This window comes from Dermatophagoides pteronyssinus, unplaced genomic scaffold (assembly GCF_027571235.1).
Source record: "Dermatophagoides pteronyssinus isolate colony J.1.1.1.1 unplaced genomic scaffold, Derpt_VIB-CSIC_2022.12 sq0005, whole genome shotgun sequence".
Taxonomy (NCBI): domain Eukaryota; kingdom Metazoa; phylum Arthropoda; class Arachnida; order Sarcoptiformes; family Pyroglyphidae; genus Dermatophagoides; species Dermatophagoides pteronyssinus.
The window spans coordinates 2,317,558-2,336,340 of NW_027461529.1; the positions used below are offsets into that span (position 1 = coordinate 2,317,558).

Consider the following 18,783-nt stretch of genomic DNA (forward strand, 5'->3'; position numbering starts at 1 on the left):
ACCAAACCTTGTTTTTTTATTTGGGAATTACGAATACAAATGTTCTATATATACATTCATTTCATTCATTTCATTGTCATTCATTGGAAAATAGGATCACCCTACCAAACTGGACATTGATTGAACCGGTCCTTGATTTTTTTGGTTATTTCTGCTATACTTTCTCTATGCGAATGTTTGTTGTTGTTTTTGTATGAATCACACATATCTAAACATCAGCATTCAAAATCATTTTCATTCATTCTTAATCCATCTTTTTTCATTCATTCATCGTTTTTTCTGGTTCAAAGAAAGAAAAAGACACTATTCACAGAAAAGAAATAGATCAATTCCATATATCCAGATAAAGAGAATCATATTTCAAACAAACAAACAAAAAATTTCATTTTATAATACCTGGCCTTGTTTATTTTTTTTTTTTTTTTTTTTGTAAAAAGTTTTACGTTGTCAAATTGTTATGGTGTTTGTGTATCCAAAAACAAGTGAATATCATTCTTTTTCCCCTTCTTGTTGTTGTTGTTGTTGTTGTTGTTTTTTGATTTTCATTATTCGAATTTGTTGTAGTGAAAAAAAAACTAAAATAAACAGAGTGAAAATTGTGTGTGTGAGTGAGTGAGAGAAAGAGAGAGAGAGAGAGAGAAAAAGTCTAAATCCAGACATCATTGATGGATACAACAACATCGACATCGACATCGATGTAATGAACAGGTAAATTTCTCTTTTGGTTATATATTTTATTTTTGTTCAGTGGTCGGTTTGGTTAGTTTGTTTGTGGTTTTAGACTGGTAGTATCATTTTATTCAGTTTAATAATAATGATGATCTCCTGTTGATGATTTTGTGTATCGTCGTCGTCGTCTTTTTGTTGTCATTTTGTTTAAATTAATTTTCAATTCAATGTTTCAATCAAATGTTTTAGAATTGCTGTAGAAAATTCTCAATTTTTTCCATATCTTCATCAATAACATTTGTTTTAATTAATTAATTAATTAGTTTTTTTTCGTTACTGGGAAATAATAATAATTACCAAACAAGCAATATCGAACAAGCAAATGTATGGGTGTGTGTTTTGCAACAGCAAAAACATTTGGGAAAAAAAACTCCCAAAATACATTTGTGATGCATTCATTGGCAGTGATTTCCAACAACAACAACAAAAACAAAAAATGTTGATCAATTCATTTTTGATAAACATTGTCAATGGTAACGATCATCATCATCATAATAATAACCTCGACATTACCATAAACCAATAACGCGCAATCAACCAACCAACCAACCAACATCATCCATTGTTTTTCCATATTGTTAGTGCCAAAAACAAAAAAAAATGTTATTTTTCTAAATTTGGAAATACAGTATTTTTCATTATTAGTATTTCACAATGAGAAAATTCCAGACTACCAAAAAAAATGAAATAACCATATCATCATCGCTTGTTTGCTAAATGAGTGCATAAATCAAATTCAAAAAGAAGAAAAGAAAAAAATCATTATTAACAACAGTAATCCATAATGACTATATTTAGTCTGATGTTGTGAACAGATATATTTAATTAACATTCATCATCATCATCATCATCGTCATTAATTGATTTGACTGATTCAATCGATAGTTTTACATACCAAAAACAAAAAGATATTCTCATAAATAAAATGTAATTGATACTGGATGTTTATTGTTGTGTCATCTAAACATACATCCATTGTATAATTGGGGAGGGGGGACAAAAATTGTAATGAAATTTGAGAAATTTCTTCTTCTTCTTGTTTTTCCTCTCTTCCTTCATTCATAATAATCATACATCATATGACATCATCATCATCATTCACATTGACAATCGATTTCATATTTGGTTGGTTTGTTTGTTTGTTAATAATAATCTTGAAAAAAAAAATGGTGAGATTTTCCCTCCTCATCCTCCCCCACACACACATAACGATGTTGTTGTTGTTGTTGTTGTTGTTGCCATCATCAATATCATTATCATCACCATCGCTACCATCAGATCAATTGTCAAGCCAAAACAAGCCAATCTAAAACGATATTTGGAAAGCCAATTTTTTTCTTTCTCTCTTTTTTTCAAATAGAAAATATTTTTCTCTCTTTTTTGTATTTCATTCTGAAAAAATTTCTTTACTTTTTTTTAAATGTCACACATATATGATTGGTTCGTATAAACTCAATGTTTTTTGTTTGGAGATCATCAAATGATCAATATCATCATCTTCATCATCATCATTCGACAATAACATCATCAAAGTCCTTTTTTTCCCTGGATTATTATTGTGTGTTTTATGCATTTTTCATTTCTCTCTTTCTATTTTTTCTCATTCACTATCTCAGTCAGTCAGTCAGTTTTTGTTTGCATCCTTTTATGGAATTTGAACGAAAAAAAAAGAAATTCCATTTGTCATTGCAAAAGAAAACCCATTCATTTCATTTCATTTCGACATTCATCATTAATATTTGTTGAAATTTGAATTTGAATTTTGTTATCGAAATTATTTGTTCAAATATAATCCGAGTTGCCGGTTATCGATTTGTCAAAGGTGACAAAATAAAAACCCTGGAAAAAATTCTTTTTCACTTTATTTTCAAACATCATCATCATCATTAAATTATTCGGCATACATACCAAGGTATATCGATGAAAACTTTCTCTCTCCTCATTCAAAATTCCAATAAAGTTTTTTATTATTATTATATCTTTGAACGATCAACGATGTCATCATCATCATTGCTTTTATTTGAGATTTTTATTGAAAAAAAATTATCAATTTTATTATCAATTTATAAGATTAAGGTCTTGTATTTTTTTTCTTTCTTTCTTTCTTCAAATAATTAAGTTCATCACCGCAATAATAACGGGGAAAAAATTTCCGGGAAAATTTCCTAGTTTTTAAACAAAATTTCATTATTCTCTTTTTTTTCCCTCCATTCACTTTCTTTAAAAAAATTTTTTTTTGTTCACTTTTTTGAATTTCTTAACCATCCTTTTTAACTTCCTATTTTTCTTTTCTTCTGTTTTTCACGTTTGTTTGATTGAATTTTTTTCTTTTTTGCCAAACATCTTTGCTATCTACCACAAAACAATTTAAACCCAAAAAGTTAATTGATTGGTTGATTGTGTCCATTTGTCCACTGTGTCCAGTGTGTTCAGTGGACAATGAAATTTTATCAGATAAACATATGATAATCAATAGACCGAAAAGTTTGTTCTTGTTTTATTGACCAAAACAAAAGCAAAAGCAAAATCATTGAATATTTGATAATCTAGATTTGTTTTTCTTTTCTCCTTTACAGTTCATTCAACAATCTTTCTTTCTGTTTTCCTGTTCATGAAATGTCATTTGAATATAATTTGAGAAAATTTCTTTGACCTCAAATCAAATCAAATCAAATCCATTTTACTACAACTACATCATTCTTGTTTGTTTGCAAATTGGATAGCAACAACAACAACGAAAAAATGTCATCATTACCACGAACAAATATATTTATTGATAATGATGATGGTGATCATCATCAATATTCAATGGATAACCGATCATCATCATCATTATCGACGACAACAACAACAACAACATCAAATATAAATAATCGTTTTGATCAGGATGGTCTTATATTACCAAAAAAACTTTCAATTCCATCATTAGAATCAAGAGAAAAAAAAGAAATGCATCGTGAAATATTATGGAAAATAAAACAGTAAGTTTTTTTTCATTTTTCATTTATTTTGTTTAATAAATAAAAAATGATTCAAGTTGAATGAACAACAAGCAAAGAAATCCAAATCCATTTATTATATTTATGGTCTGACCAAATTTCTTGTTTTTTTGGATATTTTTTAGTTTGGTTATCGACATATTTTCGTTTTTTTCCTTTCATTCATATAATAAATAATGTTTTTTGTTTGCTTTTTTTCTTTTTTGATCTATTTTAGTGGTCAAACAACTGATCCAAAACGAGACAATGAATATCATAAAGTATATCAACAATATCAACAAAGACAACGAAATAAAGAAAAATTAATAGAATCATTATCATTTGAACGAATGTTAGAATTACAAAAACAACGTCTTAATTCGATTAATCAATCAACATCAATAACCGATTTGATTGAAACAAATAATAATAATAATAATAATAATACATCATCATCATCATTACCAATGGATAATACTAATAATCATTTTAATCATACACAAATCAATCATAGATTATCATTAACAAATAATGATAATAATAATAATAATAATATAAATAATAAAAATCGTAATAAATTAAGTAAATCTTCATCATTAACGGGCCATAACAATCATAAAACAACGAATAATAATAATAATCATCAACAACATCAACATGGAATGATTAGTAATCCAATTGGTAACAATACAACAAAACGATCAGATTCATTATTATAAGAATCTTCACTATTTAAAAACGAAAACATTGATAAACATGGATATAATTGTCATTTTCAAACAAAAAAAAAAAACAAATATTTTTTTTTTTGCAATATTTTTCTTTTCATTTAAAATTTTTCAACAACAACAATACAAATATTGTCAAACCAAACAAGTGAAAATAATTATTTTTAAAAACAATCAAAACAAACAAACATTGAATAAAATCAAATGAAAATTACTTATAAAATCACATATTTTAAAAAAATGATTAAAATGAAATTTAAATATCAATTGAATGATTCAATTTACTTTTTTTGTTATTTTTGTAGTTGATTTTTCTTATTTTGTTTGAAATTATCATTATTCTTGTTTCCATTCTCTCTGTCTGTCTTTTGTTATTACTATTGCTGCTCATCTTAATCATCATCATATATTCATTATTAATTATGAAAACTCTTTCTTTCTTTTTTGTCTGTGTGTCTGTTTTTCATATAATGAGCAACCCAGAAAAAAAACCTCGATTATTAATTAACATAAAAAAGATAGTAAATAATAATAATTATGATTATCTACAACTACTACCATACTATCTATCTATCTATCTATCTATATATGCTACACACACACACACACAAATGCACATTACAATGCCACAAAGCAACAAACAAATGCAAAAAAATATATATTTTAACCTAGAATTTTTAGAAAAAGATAACAACAAATAAATGGGACAAGGACGATTATTATTATTATTATAATGATGATGATGATGATCATGATGATAATTATCATATTGATAATATAAACAATATGGGTTTGGGATGATCATCAAGCTACACATACACACACACACTTCAAAACAAAACAAAATAGACAAAGATTGATTTTGATGATGATGATGACGCCATTTGATTCAATGAAAATTTTATTATATTCAAGAATTTTCTATTTAGGAGGTTAAAATAGAAAATTCTAGTTTTGTTTTGTTTGGTTTCCTGTTAAACCTATTTCGATTCAAAATTTTGTCTAAATAATTTATCATGAACGAAAAACCAGAAGCTTTATTCAAGTTGTGGGAAGCAAAAAACAAAAAAAAAGACCAAAAATAACTTGTGTTTTTAAATTCTTGATTGTTACAGGATCTATGAATGATAGATTAATTTGAAAAACAACAACAACAATAATGAGGATGATGATGATGATTAAAACCGAAAACAAACACCCACCTACACAAACATACACACGAACGAAAACTAAGAAACATGAAACAAGATCATTATAAAATTCAATTAAAACAGCCAACAACAACAACAACAACAAATTGATAATGAAATTCTAATGGATTCTATAGGTCAACAACAACAACAACAGTGAAAATTCAATGTCACTATGATTGACAATTTTATTTTCATTATTCTGGGTTTGCTGTTGTTGTCATCCTTATCTATTGTATCATTATTATTTATTTTTGGTCTGGGTGCCCAAAAAATATTAGCTAAAAAAAATGATTTCATAATAAAATAAAAAATCATCTGTTTATCGATTCATATTGTCAATGAAATGTCACTTCATTCTCTTCATATGTCGAATGAACCAGAACAACAACAACAACAACAACAGAAAAAAATCGGTTAATGATGACAACAACAACAGCAAAAATCCAGATTTGTTTCCCCTGTTTCTGATTATTTATCTTTTTCACACACTCCCACACACACACACAGTGTGTTATATATTTTTTTTCGACACATTTACAATTTTCTATTTATCTATTTTGTTGTTTATTTATTTATTTGTTTGTTGTTGTCAACTTTTGTATATTGAATATATGAAAATTCTATTATTATTAACATCATTATTAGTATAGGAAATCATTATTTAGTGAATAAGATTCCAGAGGCAAAAAAATATTACAATCAAAAAGTCATGATAAATTTCAATACAGGCAGCAAAGCAAAATAACATTTGTATTTCAATTGGCGCGAATAGAATGATTTCTGTTTTTTTTTTTTGTTATTATTATAATAATCATGAAAATCATCGTGTATCATCATCATTATAGGATTCCTTATTATTATCAACAAAAAAATAGGCGCCTGTATAGATTCCTGAAAACAAACTTTTTTTTAAACTGATTCCCGTTCAAACATTATCATCATCATCATCATGGATATATTTTTTGATTGTAGAATATACCACTGCTACATTTTTTTTTGTTGGTTGGTTATATTGTTGTTGTTTTTAGGTACACTATATATGGTGAATACATAGTTATTAAAAAAAACAAGATTGTAGAAGAAGAAGATGAAGAAGAAGAAGGAAATAAACTCCATATGGCCAGACCCGATTCTTTCGGTGTATGTCTGTCTCAGTGTCGGGAAAGCTATCAATTTATTCAAGTCGAATCATTCGTTCATTTGATTTCATTCATTTAAATCTTACCATCTTGTCACACATCAACATCGTTGTTGTTTTTGTTGGTCCTTGCCATTTCATTAAAAGTAATTTCAACGGCACGTATTCATTTTTTTTTGGTTGAAAATCAATATATGGTTCGTGTGTGTGCGTGTATGTCAAGAGAAAATTGGAAACTTTTTATTTTTCCATTCAAAATCCTTAAATTTCAAAGTGAAATTTTCAAATAAAAATTTTTTCTTTTTGTTACAACCTGTATGATGGATTTGATAAAATCAACATTATTTGTTTGTTTTCACAAAAATTCTGTAAAATTCCGGATGAATAATGAATAAACAACAACAACAGCAGCAGCAAAACCACCAAGACGAAATTAACCTCAAATAATAATGGAAAAGAAATGAAAAAACTTTTTGAAATTTAAATCCATTTCTTTGCTTGTTTTATTGCTGAAATAAATTTGGGCAAAGTTTTTACCGACCAGCAGTATTATTTTTTTCGGAATTCGTGTTCATATCATCATCATCATAAAAATCCTAATTTTCAATGGTGCTTCATACAGTGTCTTTCATTTGTATTTGTATATATGTTTTTTCTTCTCTCGAATGGATAATATCATATTGAATTCATTGTTTGTTTGTTTGTTTGTTGTTTTTCCAGTTGGTGTTGGTTTGGATCATATTTTTTTTCACATAATAATCTTTGCCCAACACACATACGTGTGTGTGTGTGTGTGTGTGTGATGTGATGGATAAAAAATGAAAAAATGAAAATGAAAAAAATATTTTAAAATTCATTCAACGTTCAATTGAATTATAATAACTTCTTGTTTCTTTACATTTTTTTTAAAGTTTTTTAAAAATCATATAAAAATTCTTATTTTATCAAGTGCTAAGTTTTATTTGTGAAAAAATTTTTGGATTGAAAAATATAAAAAAATTTCCAAGTTTTCCACGTTTTTCAACCATTTTTTTCTTCTTTGTCATCGTATTTACACACGAAAAGTTGTTGTTGTTTTTTGTTGAAAATTTCCTGTTGTTATTTCTTCAAATATTTTGTTTATTTCAAATATTTTTTTTTTCCAACCAAAAAATTTATCAATGAAAATTTTCTTGATGTAAATCTTGAAATTTTTTTTTTCGACTTTCGGCGATTTCATTCATTGATTAAAAAAAAGGATTTTTTGGTTTGGTTTGAATCAAGCAAGCAACCAACAATGTTACTATGTTGAATTTTTTTTTTTTTGTTTTGTTTGCATCAATGATTGAAATCGATGATTGAAAAACAGTTTTTTTTTTTTTTTGTTTAGATTTCCATAAGTATATATTGTGTTTGCGTTTGTGAAAAAAAAATCATTTCATTTCATCAATAAACAACAACAAAATCAACAAAAAGCAATTTGTTTAAAAAAAAAAATTCAACAAATTCATACCAGAATTGTGATTCTATTTTTCTTTTTTTTTGTTCAAATAATAAACAATTTCATTCAAATCCGTTCAAATTTGTTACAATGAATTTATGTTGTTGTTATTTTTATAGAAAATCTTTTCTTTTTTGTTGTTGTTTATTTGTCTGTTTTGTTTTGTTTGTTTGATTCTAAAAATCTTCAAACATTTATCATGTTGTTTGTTTAAAATTGAAAAAAACAGTAAATTTTGTTCAAATTTCAAAAATTTTTACAACTTACAATCGATACAATCGAATGCGAATACGTTCATCACCTAAATGTAATCATTTGTGCTTTACTTTATTTCATTTTCTTCTTTGTTATTATTGCGTGATTCGATCAAATTGTTAAAAACAAACTGAATATAGCAGAAAGAAAATTCAACTTTTCATCGAAATCAGCAAATCGCCAACCAAAAAAATCATTCTGAATAATTTTCTTTTGTTAGATAAATACGAATCATAATTCAATTTAATTCAATTTTTTTTTTTGTTTTCGTGTGAATTTCGCATTCGTTTTTTCCTTTCTTTTTTTCTTGACAACTTAAATTTTTTTTTTTATCGTTTTGAAATTTTCATTTGACGGGTAAGTTTTGTCGATTCTTTGAACAGGATTTTATATATAAGAAAAACGAAAGAAATATGGAAAATAAAAACTATTTTAACAAGACTAAGCAACAACAACAACAAAAAAGAAATGTTATTGAGAAGGGTGAAAATAGAATTTAAGTTTTTGTCCTATCTCACTACTTATCTATTTCACATTGTATCTGCTATGGATTCAATTGTCAATTGAATTGTATTTATTTGATTATCGTACATTGTTTGTGTGTGTGTGTTGGTGTAGGATTATGTTACATTAAGGATTAAGAAATCAAAAAGAAAAGAAAAATGTTTTCAATGTTTTCTCACATTGATTTCATTCGATGTCATTGGCATTAATGATAATGTTGTAAATATTTTTTCTTTTTTGGATTACAATACTAAGCCATTAGTGATCGACATGCTCATCATCATCATCATTCATATAGTGAAGAAAATTCTGAATAAGAAAAGGAAATCTTGTTATTGTCGTCGTTTGTTTTTCATTTTTGCCTCAAGTTTACATCTTTGTTTATCTGTATATAATTTATATTTTGTATATTTGTTTTGTATTTGTAAATCGAATCTTCTTTTTTTTTGATTTCTCGATTGAAAAAAAATTGTGACACACACAATGAGCAAAGATGAAAAATTGAAAAAATAACAAAACAAATCGAAACATTTTCATTCTTATTACATTATTTTTTTTTATATATAAATGTCCATTGTCATTTGGAAAACGAATGAAGAAGAATTTTCTATAATTTTATATTAGATTATGTAGATAGATTTTTTTTTGCACATAGCAAACCTTTTTTCCTTCTATTTATATATGGTTATTGAAATGAAAAAAAAATTCAATTCAATTCAATTGGATTTTTTTTCTTCAATGTTTATTTTGTTGATTTTGTCGTCTTTCCATCTCTCTCTCTCTCTCTCTCTCTCTCTAATTCAATAAAATTTTCGTTTTTATTATTATTTATTTATATGGAGGGAGAGTGTGAGGGAGAGAGAGAGAGAGAAAAATCGATTATAATAAAAGAATTTCATTCAAATAATTCGTTAAGTAGTTAGTCTATTATGACCGATATAATATATAATATTCAATAATAATAATGATACATCATCATCATTGAATGAATGATATTCAATGAATATTTGTATACTTGAACAAAAACAAGTTTTATTTGATCATTTTTTTTTGTTGTTGAATATATTCATATTCTTGATGATTATTTTTTTTTTTGTTTGTTTTGGTCAGATAATATATATTCATCATCATGAGAAAACATTATCATCATCATCATCATTGAAATGTAATGAAAATTTGGCCATTTTTTCTGGTTGGTTTGTATTGACGATATTTTATTTCGTCGAATCAAATAATAATAATAGTAATCATCATCTATAAATCATGATTAATAAGTTATCTAAGTTTATGTTTATGTTTTTCGGCCATAATATTTGAATTTGATTAGATTTTTTTTTCTTGGATCATTTTTTCTTTTGCACAACAAACAAAAAGAAAAAGAAAAAGAAAAATCTTTGCATCATGGAATTTAAGTATCAAAAAAAACCTTCATTAGTGTGTATATAGCCGTCGAATTAAAAAACAAAACTATCTTTTTTCCTATTCATTTTATTTATTTATTGCAATGTTTTTATCCTTTTTTTGTTTTTGTTTTACATTTATCTATTCACAGAAAGTTTCCAGAAAGATAACAAGGAAACAAAAAAAAACAGTCAGACAGAATTATCCGAAAGAAAAAACATGGTAACAAAACTTTGCTGAACAGGAAAAAAATACAAGTCATGATTGTGAATATAATATGAGAAAAGGAAAAAATTAAGGTGATTGAATATCCATCAAGAAACGGTAATAAATTTTATAGTGAAAATGGGTGAAATAAAAAAGCCAATCTACATCGATCGAACGTTCGATCGATCGATCGATCGATTTATATCCAATATTTCTTCGGTTAATTTTTGTAATCATCATCATCATCATCATCATTGAGATAGTTTAAGGGTGGAGAGAATGTGTGATGGATGTACCTTTATCGTTATCTTTAAGTTAAATTGAATTTTTTTCGTTTTGTTTTGTTTTGTTTTGTTTCACTTGTTCATTATTTATTTGTTCATATAAATTATTCTGGACGATTCTTTTACTTTCTTTTTTTCTTCAATGTATTCGGGTTTTTGTTGTTGTTGTTGTTGTTTAAGTTGTAGTAGGCTGATTCTTTCAATTGATTCTTGTTTTTTTTTTTGTTTTGTTCAATAATGATTATCCTTATTTTGTTTTAGCTTTACTTATTGGTCCCTTATTGATTTTCGGTTGATTGAAACGAGAGAAAAAAAAACCAAATGGATATAGAAGAAGAAGAAGAAAACAAATTTTCATAAAACTTTTTCTGTTTCCATTTTTTGTTCGTTCGTTTGTTTGTTGTTGTTCATGATTATTGATCGAAGAAATAGTCAAGGGAAAATGATATTTTTTTCCATAATGATTATTATCGAAAATAGGAAAATATTACCATTTTTTTTGTGGATGTTTCAAATCCTTTTTTTTCGTCGTAATATGATGATTCAATCGATTGAAATTGGCTTTATCATTATTTTTTTGGGAATATCTATGTGAGTGGAAATAGTCACGTTTTTTTACATTTGTCTCTTCTGCTGTTTTTTGAATAATTTCTAAATGAGCAAAATGAATAGGAAAAAGAAAGGAATATTCTTGGTTTGGTTCACTTTTTTTGTTTAGTGAATCTCTTTTCCAATTATTGTTTTTGTTGTTGTTGTCTTTATTGTTATATTCATTATCTATAACGATAACATAATCTATTTCCTGAAATAAAGTATTAAAAAAAACAATTTCAAGGTAAATTCTCTGTAAAATAAATGTGGATTTTTTTTATTATGGATTTTATGGATTTTCTCTTCAACATTATTATTATTATGACCACCATGGCCAACAACAACAACAACAACAACAAAAAGTGATAATCATGATGATGATGATTATGATGATAATGATAACTATATGGACCTAATACCTATTATCCAATATCTATTAGATACACAGATTATATGTGGCTGAATAAACAAAAAAAAAAAAACAAAACAGAGACAGACAGAAATGATTATTATTATTATGATGGAAATGATCGTTTCATGGTCATTTTTTTTTTTTGCTGTTTTGTTTTGTTTTGTATGTTTATAGACCAAAATATATATACACACTTTAAATATATATTCATAGGAATAACTTGTATCTTACAAACACCATATACAACAAACCAAGTTATCCATTATTATGATTAAAGAAAATTTTCGGTTTTCATTATATGTTTTGATTTTTGGTAGAAGATTCGCCATTTTTTTTGTTGTTGTTGTTATAATGTTTGGATTAACGAAATCATCACGATAAAATATTATCAATTTTTTTTTTTTTTTTTTTTTTGGTGATATTCAACATATGCCAAAATAGAAAGAAATTTGAAGTAAAAAAAAGAACGATAAGATCTTTCGTCTAAAGATCATATGGCCAAAGAAATATTAACGAGAAAAATAAAAAATCACATTTCAAAAATGTAATTTGTTGTTATGACCATTTTGCTTTGCTTTGCTTTCTCCCCCACCATCATCCCCAAACAATAACATTTTTGGATTCAATTTTTCAATTAGTAACAATTTTACGTACGCTTGTCACGAAATTTATTATTATTTATTATTCTTTTTCTGCTTGCTTTTGCTTCTTATTTATAAACTAACTAGAATCTTAATGTTGTGAATGTTTATTTTTTTTTTCTTTCTTGAATTAAAATCTGTACAATTTATCAAGTTTTGATTGTAGAAAATAATTTTCCATTTTTTTCTTCTTTTTTGCCCTAATAGAATCATTGGAATAATTCACATTGAATGAACAACAAATTGAAACAAATACAAATTGATTAAATATGGTGGAGGAAGAAGAAAGAAAAAACAAATTGCTCAAATAATAAATGAAAAAAAATGAAAATGATTCATCAAAAATGGATTTGCTGGTCCCAAAGGATCAGATTTTTATCCATTATTCTTTTCCGTTTGATTACATGTTGTTCATAATAATTTTTTATCAATCGTTTTCAATGAATGGCCAACTATAAACCAAAAAAGAAAAAAATAAAAATAGATAAAGTCAAATTGATTTTAAAAATAAAAAATTCAAATTTATTGATCAAATAATGGATGAATCTAATACGGATGAAAAATCATCAAATTTTCGTTATCATCAATTAGAAAGTGAAGATAGTTTTGATGGTGATAATACAACTAATCAACAATGTCCATTTAAATTTAAAGTTACATCCGATTCACCTCCTGGTCAATCATTTTCATCAACATCTGGAAATGAACAAAATATTACTAATGAACGTAGTGGATCTGGTTCTGGTTCTAAATCCGGTTCACGTGCAGGTTCTACTGGACAAGTTTGGGATCAATATTATGGAAATAATCAACATCGTCCTTCATTACCATTTCATTCATCATCAACATCAATTATATTTGATTATTATCGTCGTTCATCGATTGGTGTTGAACATTTACATTCATCAACAGGATCGACTGGTTCTGGTTTTTGGAATTCCAATGCATGGCTTTCACCAATATCGCCTGCATTTCAACATGGTAGTACCAGTGGTACTAGCATTGCTGGACCTAGTTCCGGTGCAATAATCGGTAGACGACGATCATCACATCCTAGAATTTGTACATTTAATTGTGCCAATTGTCGTAAATTAATGTTAAGTTCAGTTTCTGAACGTAATCTTAATCAAATCGATCCTGTTTCAAATACAAATTCTTGTGATCAATCAGTTAGTGGTTCTGGTCCTGTAACTGTAACTAGTAATCTAATAACAAAATTAGCACCATATGAACAAACACAGAGCTTAAATAATAGTGACCAACATTTATCAACAATATCATCATCAGGTTCAACATTAGTTTCATCAGCAATTGAAAATAAATTTATAACAACAACAACAACAACAACAACAACAAATAATAATAATGCTGAACAACAACATAATGGTCATCTATCAAAATTGATTGATGAAGAAACTTCCGAAATTATTAATCATGACATATCTACAACGACAACAACAACAACAACAACTTCATCAACAACAACAACAACAGCAGCAATATCGAACAACATTACACAAGAATCATCATCATTTTCATCAAAAAGTATGATTTTTTGATTTTTGATTTTGAAATTTAATTAAAAAACCCTTTTGTTTAATACAAAGATTTAGATAAATATGGTACCATATCAAATGATGTAATTCAACCGATAACATCATCCGCATCATCAACAAAATTACAACATAACGATTCATTAACATCAAATGATCCAACAACAGCAACGATAACATCATTTTCAAATAACAATGATTCAAATTCATCATCATCAACATCAACATCCGTCCTTGAACAATTAATACAAAAATGTTGGCCACAAGAATCTGGTGATAGACCAAATTTTACATCATTAAAAGAAACTATACATAAACTTCATGAGTATGTTATTCATTTTTTTTGAAAAATTCTTTTTTTGTTTTAATAATAATCATATTGATAGAATGGGTGATAAAAGTCAACTATTGGATACAGTATTAAATCGACTTGAACAATATGCAAATAATTTAGAATTATTAGTTGAAGATAGGACGGCTGATTTTTTGGAAGCAAAATCAAAAGCTGAAGATTTACTTTATCAATTACTGCCAAAGTGAGTTGTTTTTTTTTGAAAAAGAATTTTGTTTTTTTAGCTTTTTTTTTTGGTTGAAATCAATTTTTAAAATGTTTTCTGTTTTGTTTTTTTCTAACCAGATTGGTTGCTAAACAATTAATTTTAGGACAGGCAGTTACACCACAAACATATGAAATGGTAACCATTTATTTTAGTGATATTGTTGGTTTTACATCTTTATCAGCCGAATCAACACCAATGCAAGTTATTGATTTTCTAAATGATCTTTATACTTGTTTTGATTCGACAATTGAAAATTATAATGTATATAAGGTTTGTACATTAATATTTTGGATGTTTTTTTCCCATTATAAATATGAATTTTCAATAACATTATCTAATTAATTATAATAATTAATGAATATTGATTGCATAATATTCTTATTCTTATTTTTTATTTTAAGGTTGAAACAATAGGCGATTCATATATGGTTGTATCAGGATTACCAATGCGTAACGGTGATAGACATGCAGCTGAAATTGCACGTATGTCATTAGCATTATTGGATGCTGTTAAATCATTTACAATACGTCATAAACCGGATGAACAGCTTAAATTACGTATCGGTATACATACTGGTCCATGTGCAGCTGGTGTTGTTGGACATAAAATGCCTCGTTATTGTTTATTTGGTGATACTGTTAATACTGCTTCACGTATGGAATCTACTGGATTACGTATGTTCTGTCCGAATTTTCTTCTTTTTAAATTTAAAAATTATATTTCCAACCTAAACATTAATTTTATAAAACATTTAATTATAAATTTAGCATTAAAAATACATGTATCTGAACAAACACAACAAGTTTTATCACGTTTTAAAACATTTAAATTAGAACTTCGTGGTCGTATTGATATTAAGGTAAGAAAAAATTTTAATAATTAAATTAATAAGGTGATTAATTTGTTGTTGATTGATTAGTTGGTAAATGTGCGTGTGTGTATCAGGAAAACAAAATAACGTATAGAGAATTCAAATAGAGGAAATTCAATAGAATATTCTTGATTAAAAAAATGAAATTTCAAACATAAATAATGAATATTAGTATTACAAATGGTGGTCAACCAAAATAAATATAGAATTCCATGTCGTGCCATGCCATGACCATGACATACCCACACAATGGCCATCAATTATACACAAAGCATTTTCGTGTTTCATTCAGGAAAAAACAAACCATAAACCAAACCATCATTTTTACATTCTCTCATTCTTTCTGTAACAAATTTTTTTTTGTTGTTGTTGTTTTGGTTTTGAAAACATCAAAATATTTTGACATTTACATTGACATTTGTTTTGTTTTGTGTTTTGTTACCTAACATTAACGCTTTAATGTTTTCATTCAATGTTTTGTTTCTTTTGTTTTGTTTTGGTCGTTGGCTTATTTCTTTGGTTTCATTCGATTCCTATTTTTATTTTTTTATTTTTTGGTTTGGTTTGGTTTGGTTTGACTCTTGTTGTACACATTGTATTCATTCACAAAAAAAAGAAAATAATCTGTATGTGTCAGAAAAATCCATTTTCCATTGAATTCCAAAAATATAAATAAAAAAAAATTTAAAGCCTCTGAAGAAAAGGAAAAAAACCCTCACATTTTGTTTTGTTTTGTTTTCTTCTATTTTTTTTCCTACGAAGAATGTTCTTGTTTTACCTAGTTTTCTTTTCACACATTCAAAAGAATGTTAAAAATAGAAGAATAGAATTAGAAGAATGTGTAAGTGTGGGTGGATGAATGAAAGTCAAGAATGTTGAATCTTATATACTTTCTTTTTTTTTGGATTTTTTTGGCTTTAGCGTTTTGACGCTTTAAGTGTAATAAAATATCAATTCATTATCCAAGCTTAACATTTGAAAAAAATAAATACATTCATTCATTTGAACAATGATTTATTTGATTACCTCATCATCATTATGATCATGTTTTTTAAAAGGTGTTTAAAACAAAAAAATCTTATCTTCAAACGGATGTTATCAAATGTTTAACCTTTTCTTTCCCAAAAAACAAGAAAAAGATGTTTTTTAAGATGTTTAATGCTGTTTTTTTTTTGGTTTGTTTCACTGACTTTAACGAATTATCCAATAGTTTTTTTTTGCTATAGAATTTTAAAAGCTTTATGGAATTTTCTTTAACCCCCTTGATTCTTTTTTTTCAATTCAATGAGAATTTCAATGTTTAGATTGAATATATATATTCTGTTGTTGTTTTTTCTCGGAATAAAACTTTTTGTTTCTCCCTTTCTTTTTTTCCCCTCACCAAAAAAAAACTTAATACCTATTATTCACCTTTATCGATTTATGTTTCTTTTCTTTTCTTTCATATATAAATTCATTATTTATCTATGTCTCATGACAGCAGCAGCGGCGGCGGTAGCAGATGCGTTTGCATGTTTTTTTTTCGTTGTGTGTACAAAAGAAAGATGATAGTAATAAATAGTAAAAAAAAAATTCTTTGAATTTATAATGAAATGAGAAAAAGGGAAAAGAAGACGAAGAAGAAGAAGAAATCCATACAAACACACAAAGAAAGAAAGAAAATCCGATTTAAATGAAATTTGCTGATAGTTCGAATTTTATCATCATCATCATCATCATTTTGAAATAGACATCTTTAGAATAAAAAAGAAATTCTCATGTTACTTATTGTATTAAAGTGGTGTGTGTGTGTGTGTTTGATCGGATAAGATTTCCCTAAAGGCTATTTGCTTGCTTGTTTAAATTCATTCAACTTTCTTTCTTTTTTTCAGCTATATATTTTTTTCAATATTTCTTTGTTAAAAAAAGTAATTTTCATGTGAATTGAATTTTTTTACATAAAATATGATTTTGACATCAATGAATATTGAAATTTTTTACAACTTTTACAAATTACATTATTCTTTTTATTAATGGTTTTGTTTTTGTTTTTGTTTTTTGTCTTTTCTGATTGTAGGGTAAAGGTAAAATGACAACATATTGGTTATTGGGTGAAGATAAATCAATGTTACAATCAACAACAACAACAGCAACTACAAATTCATCTGGTTATCTATCCGGTAATAATATTGTCGATCAACGGCAATCATCATCATCATCAGTTATATCATCTTTGACATCTGTTTCTGTTGAATCACAACAACAACAACAACAACAGCCCAAAACAACATCAACGATAAGCTAGAATTGATTTTTTCTCTGATTTGTAAAAAATATTTATAATTTATAAACAGAAACAAACAGAAAATTTGTTATTTATCAATTAAATTAAGCATATATGTGATATTTATAGATTATAGACATTGGACATCGACGACTTGTAGGAATTTTTAAAAACATAAGAATGAAAAACAAAATGTATTTAAACCAAATAAAAAAAAATATAAATCTATAAATATATTATAATCAATATTATAACAAATTATATTTTATTTTTAAATTTTAAAAATTTTTAAATTTTTAAAAATTACTAATCATTTGTATTATAAATTATAATAAAATTCATGATTATTCAAAATTTTTTACTGGTTTTTTGTAATTTTGTAATTGTAATTTTGTTAGTAAATACGACCGAGAAGAAAAAAAATGTCCGAAAACAACATTAAGGATCACTGAACGCAAAATAATAATATGGATGCAGTGATAAAAAAAAATTACATTAGAAAAATGTTGAAGAAGAAAAACAAAAAAATGTTGTTATCGTTGTTGTTTTTGTTCAAATTGTAAGGAACAACAAACCGAAATGAAATGAAATGAAATAAAAAGAAATAAGCAGAAAGAAAAACGAAAAAATAAAAAAATAACAGTAAAATACAGTTCAAAATGTTTCTTGAAGTAAATTCCATTCGGTTGCCATCCAGAAAGGAAAAGAAAATAAGAAAACAAAAAAAAGGAAACCAACAAGAAAATAAAATAGACAACGATGATGATGATGCACACACACACATAGAATCATTCAATATAATTTTTATTATTCGAAAATTTTCATGGTTAACATTGTCTTTTCCTTCTTCAACTCTTGGCTCTTGTTTCCATTCTACTGATTTTGTCTTTACTAGGGATTTGGAATTTCGCTTGTTTCGTTTAAATTCTTTTTTTCTTTTTTTTTTTATTAATCAGTGGACAATAATATTGAAATTGAAAACTAAAACAACAAC

At 26.2% G+C, this 18,783-nt stretch overlaps 2 protein-coding genes and 1 long non-coding RNA gene across 6 annotated transcripts; 2 read left to right on the forward strand and 1 right to left on the reverse strand.

Annotated features, from left to right (window-relative positions):
* The first annotated feature begins 450 nt into the window (after positions 1–450).
* On the forward strand, positions 451–4,702 carry LOC142644981 (uncharacterized). 4 transcript variants are annotated; one of them, XM_075819917.1, is made up of 3 exons: positions 451–708; positions 3,306–3,710; positions 3,946–4,702. In XM_075819917.1, exons 2-3 carry the CDS (start codon positions 3,472–3,474, stop codon positions 4,424–4,426), a joined length of 720 nt encoding a protein of 239 aa, XP_075676032.1. In that variant the 5' UTR covers positions 451–708; positions 3,306–3,471; the 3' UTR covers positions 4,427–4,702. The 4 variants fall into 4 exon arrangements, with proteins under 4 accessions (XP_075676032.1, XP_075676033.1, XP_075676031.1 ...); XM_075819918.1 differs by lacking the exon at positions 451–708 and adding an exon at positions 1,355–1,898; XM_075819916.1 differs by lacking the exon at positions 451–708 and adding an exon at positions 2,176–2,641.
* On the reverse strand, positions 871–1,139 carry LOC142644982 (uncharacterized). Its single transcript, XR_012846188.1, has 2 exons — positions 1,027–1,139; positions 871–952 (listed from the first exon to the last, which is right to left on the reverse strand). It is a non-coding gene; the product is annotated as an uncharacterized LOC142644982 (long non-coding RNA).
* Positions 4,703–7,788: 3,086 nt separating the features above from the next.
* Positions 7,789–18,012, forward strand: LOC113796496 (uncharacterized). Its single transcript, XM_075819922.1, has 8 exons — positions 7,789–8,858; positions 12,749–14,086; positions 14,149–14,419; positions 14,481–14,630; positions 14,732–14,924; positions 15,056–15,329; positions 15,423–15,514; positions 17,583–18,012. The coding sequence occupies exons 2-8, from the start codon at positions 13,078–13,080 to the stop codon at positions 17,808–17,810; spliced, it is 2,217 nt and encodes a 738-aa protein (XP_075676037.1). The 5' UTR covers positions 7,789–8,858; positions 12,749–13,077; the 3' UTR covers positions 17,811–18,012.
* Positions 18,013–18,783: the final 771 nt, after the last annotated feature.